General features: G+C 35.9%; 2 protein-coding genes and 2 pseudogenes across 3 annotated transcripts in view; 1 reads left to right on the forward strand and 3 right to left on the reverse strand.

The window, feature by feature from the left end:
• Positions 1 to 1,502, forward strand: part of LOC104782169 (probable receptor-like protein kinase At3g17420) — a gene marked incomplete in the record, with an annotated part of 5,951 nt that extends 4,449 nt beyond the window's left edge. The window contains 5 exon segments of the mRNA XM_010507034.2: positions 32 to 249; positions 338 to 508; positions 606 to 735; positions 823 to 1,038; positions 1,138 to 1,502. Coding sequence (XP_010505336.1) covers positions 32 to 249; positions 338 to 508; positions 606 to 735; positions 823 to 1,038; positions 1,138 to 1,233 — 831 coding nt within the window.
• On the reverse strand, positions 1,596 to 4,778 carry LOC104782181 (pto-interacting protein 1-like). 2 transcript variants are annotated; one of them, XM_019246791.1, is made up of 8 exons: positions 4,576 to 4,778; positions 3,922 to 4,044; positions 3,571 to 3,821; positions 3,224 to 3,350; positions 2,818 to 3,091; positions 2,516 to 2,648; positions 2,180 to 2,266; positions 1,596 to 1,957 (listed from the first exon to the last, which is right to left on the reverse strand). In XM_019246791.1, the coding sequence occupies exons 2-8, from the start codon at positions 4,001 to 4,003 to the stop codon at positions 1,820 to 1,822; spliced, it is 1,092 nt and encodes a 363-aa protein (XP_019102336.1). In that variant the 5' UTR covers positions 4,004 to 4,044; positions 4,576 to 4,778; the 3' UTR covers positions 1,596 to 1,819. The 2 variants fall into 2 exon arrangements, with proteins under 2 accessions (XP_019102336.1, XP_010505348.1); XM_010507046.2 differs by having other exon boundaries at positions 3,922 to 4,031; positions 4,576 to 4,769.
• LOC104705246 lies at positions 5,740 to 6,910 on the reverse strand (annotated as a pseudogene).
• LOC104782191 overlaps positions 7,732 to 9,343 on the reverse strand; it is a 9,259-nt pseudogene continuing 7,647 nt past the window's right edge.

A 9,343-nucleotide genomic window follows, 5' to 3' on the forward strand; every position in this document is an offset into this window, starting at 1 on the left:
TTTTTTTTTTCTTACACTTAGAGGGCAAGCCGATAAAGATTTCAGAGTTGAGGTGGAAGCTATAGGACATGTCCGGCATAAGAACTTAGTTCGGCTTCTTGGATATTGTGTTGAAGGAACACATAGGATGCTGGTTTATGAGTACATGAACAATGGGAACTTAGAGCAATGGCTTCATGGAGACATGAGTCACAAAGGTCATCTCACGTGGGAGGCTCGGATCAAAGTTCTTGTTGGCACTGCAAAAGCGTAAGCCCCCTCTCATAGCACTCGATGATTCTTGTTTTTCTTGTAATGCAATCTCATGAGAATGCATGGATTGCATTTGTTTACATAGGCTGGCTTATCTTCACGAAGCTATTGAGCCAAAAGTGGTGCATAGAGACATAAAATCGAGTAATATACTGATGGATGACAACTTTGACGCAAAGTTATCTGATTTTGGTCTTGCTAAACTGCTTGGAGCTGATTCAAGTTACGTCAGTACTCGAGTAATGGGTACATTCGGGTTAGTAATCTACTGTGGCAGTAGTTACAACTTTCCTCTTTCATAATTTGCATTGGTTATTGAAACATTTTTCTCTATTCAACTGATGAATGTTCAGATATGTCGCGCCTGAATATGCTAACTCTGGTCTCCTAAATGAGAAGAGCGACGTTTACAGCTATGGTGTTGTTCTCTTGGAAGCTATTACTGGAAGGTATCCAGTGGATTATGCGCGGCCTAAAGAAGAGGTATACAAAACTTTTCATTTTTTTTCTCTAGATTGTGGAACACTCTAATATCAGAGGTTGATCTCGATTCTTGAAATGTATTTTTAGGTGCATATGGTGGAGTGGTTAAAGCTAATGGTTCAACAGAAACAGTTTGAGGAAGTGGTGGACAAAGAGCTTGAGATCAAACCATCAACCAGTGAACTTAAACGAGCGCTTTTGACAGCTTTGAGATGTGTTGATCCTGATGCAGACAAGAGGCCAAAGATGAGTCAAGTGGCTCGAATGCTTGAATCAGATGAATTCCCTGTGATGCCTAGAGAGGTAACAATCATCAGTGACAGACAATGCAGAAACATAACTGATTTCCTTGTGTGGAAACTAGAGTGTTCATAATATGTTTTGATGAATGTTATGTCTCAGGAACGGAGACGAAGGAGAAACCATAACGCAGAGATGCATAGAGAAAGCACAGACACGAATAAAGATAATGATACAATAACAAATGCAAAGGTTTGAGCAACAAACAGAAACCATGGACCCTTTTTATGACTTTAAGGTTAAAAAGAGGAAACCATTTAGATTCTTTGGGGATTGTTTAGATTCTTTACTGTTTCTATGGGTTAATTATGTGATATATATAGATACAGAGAAGAGGAAGATTTGTTTCTTTTGTATGGAGAAGAAGAGAGCTTTTGTATAGCTTTGTTGCATTTTTTATTACCTGTATACAGAGTCAGTTGCAGACATATACTTTTACAAATGAATTTTATTTGGATCTTTAAAGATTCTTTCCAGTAATTCCAGTAACTGAAATGTACATTATAGTTAACTCCTGAAGTTACTTAAATGTCTAGAAATAGAAAAATGATGTACAGACAGACGCACAAAAAGAGTGTTTGTATATCTCTTTCCTCGCATATTGTAAAATTAGTAGACACTTACATCACAGGCATGACATAAATATAAAAATAGAGCAATCTCAGTGAAGTGGCATGGTTTTATGAGAGAAATAAAAAGCCTATTTCACAAATTTACACAAATGGATTCAAACAAAAACAAATGAAATAGTGATCACAAGGGGTGAACTCAGATTGGAGCATATTTAATACGGGTTCCTGTGTGGAGTCTGAGGAGCAGAGCGAGGAGGATTGAGCAGAGGCTGAAGAGCCTTTACCACTATGCTCATGTTTGGCCTGAAGTCTGCCTCGTATTGCACACACAGGGCAGCAACCGCAGCCAGCTGATCACACCGAGTCATAAGAGAAAAAAAAACCAAAAATCAGACTCGAAAATCGTATCCTAGCATCAGAAAAAGACATTTTGTATCTCAGTCTAGGACTCTATACTAGGGAACACACCAACAGGTAATCAACGGATGGCAAAGCAGTTTCTAAGTCATGTCCTGATAAACCTTTTCTACTGCAACAGTGAGGGAGCATAACAAGATTATGGGGGACATTACCTTGGCAACAGCTTTGGGAGGATATTCTCCGTTTAGTCTTGCATCAACACACTGCTTTACCTTGTCTTCACTCAGTTTAGGGGTTGCCTGAGACAGACAAAAGTTTTATTACCAGGTACAGTTTTCGTTTCTAGAGAAATTTCAGAGTCTCTAATATCTCACAAGCAATCAGACTTTGCTTCAAAAATGGTTCACTCACAGAAACCCACCTTCATCCAAACAAATTTCTTTCTAGAAAAGAATGACTACACCTAATAGATTAAATAAATCATGTCTTTTCTCAGATTTTCTTATCAATATGAGTAAACAAGAATTAGAGAGAGAAGGGTATATTACCCATGTCACGAGACTCTGCTGTCCACGCGGTAAGGTATGATCAACTGGCTTACGACCTGTGAGGAGCTCCAGCAGAACAACCCCAAAACTGTAGACATCACTCTTTGTGCTCAATGTCCCCGTCATTGCATACCTACATTGCAGAACCAAAAAAAGGTTTTAGACGAATTAGTGCCTTAAAACATTAGATACTGATAACAAAAGTTTCTGAGGACGAGTTTAATGTACCCACATGGATTAGTCTAAACAAAACATATCAGTTATCACTGTTCAATATAAATGAAGCATCTAAAGGGTCTTACTCTGGAGCATGATAGCCAAAGGTTCCGAGTACACGGGTTGAGTGAAGGCGTGCAGCCATGTCAGGGGCTTGGTTGGACAAATCAAAATCAGCAATTTTGGCAACATCATCGTCAAACAAAAGTACATTGCTGGATTTGATGTCTCGGTGGATAACATGAGGATTTGCCTTCTCATGCAAGTACTCGAGTCCTCTAGCTGCACCAACAGCAATTTTGACTCTCTGGTGCCACGAAAGAACAGGACCTGGCTGTGCTCCTTTAACACCTTTTCGACCTGCACCAATGAATTCACCACGTTTCATTAGTTTTTCCATCAGAAATTCCAGAAAATGGTGTGCATCTTCCTTCGATTATAGTTTCACATATCCCATTCTTACTGGTATAATAGTTTACATTAGTAACTTACCATGAAGAATATCATGAAGAGATCCATTCGGAGCATATTCATAAGCAAGAACACGGAGTGGACCATCAACGCAATAGCCAAGAAGCGCAACAACATTGTCTTGTCGCAATCTCGAAACCATTGATACCTGTTTAAAAAAAATCAAATGTCAGTAAGTAACAAAGCAACCAAACTGACAGACTAACCCCAACAGAGTGACTTCGCACTAAACTATTAAAGCACAGGAAAAATACATTCTAGGATGAGTATCCAAGTATCTAACTAACAGCAACCAATTCATCGAGGAAATATATATATGTGAGATGAAGGCCCAACAAGACAGCAATGATACAATTTGTAACATCTACCTGGGCGAGAAATTCTTGATCGGGTTGCTTACTAGAATCCAGTTTCTTAATGGCAGCTGCCTTACCGCTTCTAAGAACACCATAAAACACTCTACCATATGAGCCCTCACCAATCAAGGACTTTGAACCATAGTTATCGGTTACATCCTTCAACTCATCAGCTTGAATGGCCGGCACAGCAATAGGCTGCATCTGAATGACTGGCGGGTTTTTTGGTGGATCTGCCCTTTGATGGTGACCTCCATTGTAACCTTAAACCACAGACAAACAAAAAATTTCAATAAACTTAGCCACCAAAAGGATGAGTAATAATAATAAAAGAGAGAAACTGATATGGGTAACAAAAGCAACCTCCTGCGTTGTGCACTGGTTTTGGTCCGGTCTCAGCAACTCTACGGAAATCCTCACCACCACAGCAACCAAAACAGCTCATTACGCTTTTTTTCTCTCCTCACACGAAACTGTGTCCAGTACATTCATAATCATAACATTAACACAAAAACATCAACAAATGCAAAAAATATCTGAACTAGTGTTACAGAACAAAGAGTACAAGAAAAGAGCTAGATAAAAAAAATAGTAAACGCGATACAAAAAATAGCCATTGTTATATAGACTGTACATACAAACATAGAAATGTTCAGACAAAACCTTCCCCAAAAAACAAAAAAAAAAGTTCCAAATTATAGGGTTTAAGGAACAACAGAGACTCACAATTTTTTTTTTTTGCAAAAAAATCAAAATTTGAAAGTGAAAATTCGATCAAAACCCTTAAATGACCAAGACATTTTTTGGGTGACCTAGACTAACACAAGTCAACGATCGTACCCCGTAAAAAAATGGATATATAACTTATAAATAAAGCTCCGAAAAATCCGTGAACATCATCCGAATCGGCATGAAATCGAACCCTAAGAACCAAAACTTATCGGATGTACGGACATAAAAGGAAAGACCCAAAAAAAAGAAATTTAGTTGCACAGAGAAGAAGATAGCAAAAATTACCTCTTTCCAAACAAAACGCAAAAACAGAAGAAGAAGAAGAAGAGTGGAATCTATCAGATGAAGAAAGAAGGATTTTGAGAGGTTGTCTTAGTTCTTCTCTCTCTCTCTCTCTCTCTCTCTCTCTCTCTTGTTGTTGTTGTTCGTGTGCGTAGGGACTAGGGGGTTGGTGAAGAAGAAGGCAGAGAGAGAGAGACTTTTCTTCCCGGCGGAAATTTACAGTAAAATAGATTTATAGGGTGCGTGCTGGCGCACGATAGCTACTTTAGTTTTCTCCTTCCTGGCTTACTCATCTATCTCTACTTGTGTCTTATTTTATAATTCGTCGTCGTTTTGAGGTCAAAAGTCTTTTTCACATTAGTTTTGAGGTCAAAAAATTAATTGGTCCATCTTTTCGTAAATAATTTTTTCACATCTTTCATTTTCTTATGCGTTTACGAAATAAATAATATCATCCTTTTTGTTTTTGTTTTTTTTTTTTTTTGGGGGGTATTTTTAGCATGTAAAGGGAAACCAAAATAGACGGCTAGTATTTTAATGGAAAAGAGTAGTAGTATTACTATTAGTATATGATTCTGATGGAATATAATTAAAAAGTTGTAAAAATGTATGAGGTCAAGGTGTAAAGCGAGTAGTATCGTTTGACCTTGAAAGGCGATCGTGTTCTTTGTGATGATGATGATCATTTTTTGGTTTTGGTCGTCGGTCTACAAGTCAACATACAAACAACCCACCATGAAGCTTTCGCGTCTCGTTCCAAATCTTTTTCTCTCCCTTTTGTATATATGAAAAGATCAATCAAGTCACCGTCTATATTTGAAATGCAAACGAAACTTAAAATAAAATGTTTGCGATTTTTATTGATTTATAGAATATGAGAACTGTAGAACGTAAATGTAAACACTACTAATTGTCTAGTAAAAGCTTGAAATCGTGTAAAATCTGACGTGGAGAATGCAAATGCATCGGTTGACTTGACTACATGCATTTATGCTGCATCCGTGACCGTGAGTACGAGGCCACCAAGAACCTCATTACTGATATGCGTGTGTTTCATTTTCCCATTCTCTCTTGCTTTTCTAAAAGATTGACAAAATCGAACATTTATCAAACAATAAATAATTATGTTTAGGTACTTTAAATGGACTAATCAGTATTCAAATTCCCCTAATTTCTTTGCTTGATCTGCACTGAGCTTGGAACATATGAACACCCAATTGGGAATTCATGAATTTCTGAAGTTTCTCCGAGATCCACTTCTCTGAAATACCCATCCTCTCCAATGATATAAGCTGTGTTGCGACGGGGAGTCTTCACCTCGTGATTGTCTCTATCTTTATCTTTATCAAAAACTACACCGACTTTCTTCTCTTCGTCAATGAAGAAACTCCCTGCTGTGACTGCAAATTGGAAACCACCAGTGAGAAGTTCCATATCAACACTTAAGAACACCTTGTTCCACAGCACCACTTCTGGTTCAATCTTAACCGTAACCCAAATCTCCATCTGTAAACTGTCCCAGCGCTGAAACAAGACAGCAAGTTGCTCTTCTCTAACACTAGAAAGAGTCACGGTATCTTCTTGATAAGGGATAAACGGCAGACGAAGACGCGGTCCAAACCTCTCTCTTGTAAAATCAAAACAGATCAAAAAACTATGGGTCACTTCCGATTTATTACATTCAGCAAACAATTAAGTATTTCCTTTGAGAGAAACGCCACGTGCATAAAAATGTATATACAGGTCGCAAGTGACATCAAGAACGTCGCTCCATGAGTTAGAGTTTAACTCGTAGATACTGTACTCGACAAGACTCTTAGATTCAGCATGTCTCAAAATCTTGTAGCTTCGGCCTGATTTGCTATTCTCGTATCCAATAGCATACTTATACATGTTCGGACTATGGTGAAGTCTTTGGGGCTTGACCCACAAGTTTTGACCCCAATACGGGTTCCATACAACGAGCCTAGTCAAGTATTTTGTGATGCATAAGACTAAACCGTCGCAGTGATAAACTCTAGATATATCGACTCGATTGGAATCGTCTAGGCTAATAAGTTTAGCGTGACAGTTTATAGTTGGGTCAACGTCCTTATAAAGATTGATGCCCATCAAGTAGACACGAGAATCCATCACCATGACCACCTTAAACTCCTCTGCTGCTGCAGCTTTTGCTTGAGCAATGTGTTTCTTCGTAAAGAAGCGATCCTTGGATAAAGTGTTCCACTCTTTGCAAACAGACCGCACTGCTCTCATAGATGTCATCGGAAGTCTTATGATCACATCCTCTGCCAATTCCCTTGGAAGATCGGACATCATCGTCATCCTTTTTGCGGGTAACTTCTTCTTCTTCGTTGATGTTTTTGCTTGAGCAGCAAGGTGCTTTCTTGTAAATCTCCGATCTTTTGATAAAGCGTTCCTTTTTTTCCAAACAAATTGGAATCTCCTCAGAGACGTCAACGGAAGCTTCCTAGAGAGCTTTACATGCCTAAGAAACATGGACATCTTCGTCATTGTTCCAATAAGGATGATCGATGTAATGGTGATTAGGGGTTTTCGATAAAGTTCTTATTATAGTCGATTAAATTAATTGATGTTGGTTTTCCATTTTTTCACTAACTTTTTTAAATTTAGTATTTTGAATTACAACTAAAATTAAATATATATTTGATATGATGAATAGATTGGGCCTGATGTAATTTTTTTTAGCTCTAATTCACTAATCACTAAGATGAATTTTCAATAAACTAATATATGGTTTAGGCTATGAATTTCTTTTATTCTATACCTTTTTTTAAAAATAGCCTCTTGTTATCTATTTTTAATAATATCCTATTCTATGATTAAAATAACTAAATTCTTAACCATAATCTCTAAATATTAAACTATATCCCCTCAAAACTATATCACAAATGTAAACAGAGAATACAAACCTATAAAAGTTTTTTGAAAAGTTAATTTAACATATTGTAATTGTATAAAATAGTGTTAAAAGAGGGCAAAAAGTAGTTTTGAAAAGAGATATCTACAAAATGTTATTTCTAATAATTTTTCTATTTTTAATTCGGTTTTTAGGTTTCAGATTTTGATATTTGGATTTTGGTTTTATAAATTTTCAAAATTTATACTTTATACTTTTTGTTGTACCTACTTTGTATTTCAGATATAATGATCTTGCTCTCGTTCACTACCAATGGGAGTTAGTAAATAATGAGGAACAACATGCGGAGCAAGGTCATTATATCTGAAATACAAAAACGGATTTATTACAAAGTAGGTACAACCAAATTGTATCAAATTTATAAAACCAAAATCCAAATATCAAAATCTGAAACCTAAAAAAAACCAATTAAAAATAAAGAAATTGTTAGAAATAATATTTGTAGATACCTCTTGTCGAAAATACATTTGCCTTAACACATCAAGTAATTTTTTTTTGAAAAGTTAATTTAAAATGTTGTAATTATGTAAAATATTGTAATCTTTTGGAGAATGTTTGTAATGTTTTATTTTATATAATTAATTAGTATATTTTTTGATGAGGACGGTAAAATTATTCCTTATGAGATTATAACATATAAGATAATATCTTGAAAAATGTTGAGTTTCCAAATTTTTTTGTCGTTTTCATTTTTTCACTAACTTTTTTTTTGTCAATTTTATTATTGTTTTGAATTATATATATATATATATATATATATATATATATATATATATATTTGATATGATGAAGATGAATCTTTTTTTTGTTAACAACATATAGGGATTGCAACTAACTGGAAAACCATTACTACAACATACTGTGTGGATAGAACTTGCCCATGAGAAAGGGGTGCTGGTGATGGTCGTTGATGTTAAGTGGACTATTCATGTTTGGGTATGTGATGGAAGCCGTTTTAAGATTTTTTGCACTTTTGCCTTTTGTGATTAGTAAAACCATTGGACATTTTCAGCTACAACAACTGGCCATAGCCAATCCCACACACTCTGAAAGAATAATAGCATCGTACTATTTTGAACTTGCATTTTTCTTTTAACACTTTTATTTTTTCAATATCCACGCACGCATTTACCTTTTTTTATTATTATAATTTATTTAGATACTTTATATACTTGAAATTAATATATCATTACACAGACGGGGAGATGTCACACTCAAACAAATGAATGTATAACAAACCAGTAATAATTGAGGCTTCTCTGGAATAAGCGGACCAAGATTTTGGTTGATCAAATCTAAGATCAGAAGACCAAGGCAAACTCATCCATCTAACCCTCGAATTGGAGTTGGAGTTGATGCAATGAAGACACTTGCGAGAGGATTCAACCTTCTGAAACATGTCAACGACTTTATGTGTTAGGATTCAAGTTTTGAAACATGTCAACAACTTCATCAAATTGGATTGATGCAATTGGACACTTTGTGATAGGATTCAACTTCTGAAGCATGTCAACAACTTTGGAAACCCAACATTATATTCCCTTCATCAAATAGTACGTTTTTATCATTATAAATGTTTTTTTTTTTCAAACTTCTTATGCGATCAAAACAAATAAATATTTGACTAATATTATTCGAAGAAGAAACCTCACAAAGCAAAGCAAGACATAGAGATTTAGGTAGGTAGCGTAAATTATCAGATTCTTTTTCCTTTTGCCTCTTTGCTTGATCTGCATTGAGTTTGGAACATATGAGCATCCAAGTGGGCAATCATGAATTTCTGAAGTTTCTCCAAGATCCACTTCTCTGAAATATCCACCCTCTCCAATG

Source organism: Camelina sativa, chromosome 1, assembly GCF_000633955.1.
Source record: "Camelina sativa cultivar DH55 chromosome 1, Cs, whole genome shotgun sequence".
Classification (NCBI taxonomy): Eukaryota; Viridiplantae; Streptophyta; class Magnoliopsida; order Brassicales; family Brassicaceae; genus Camelina; species Camelina sativa.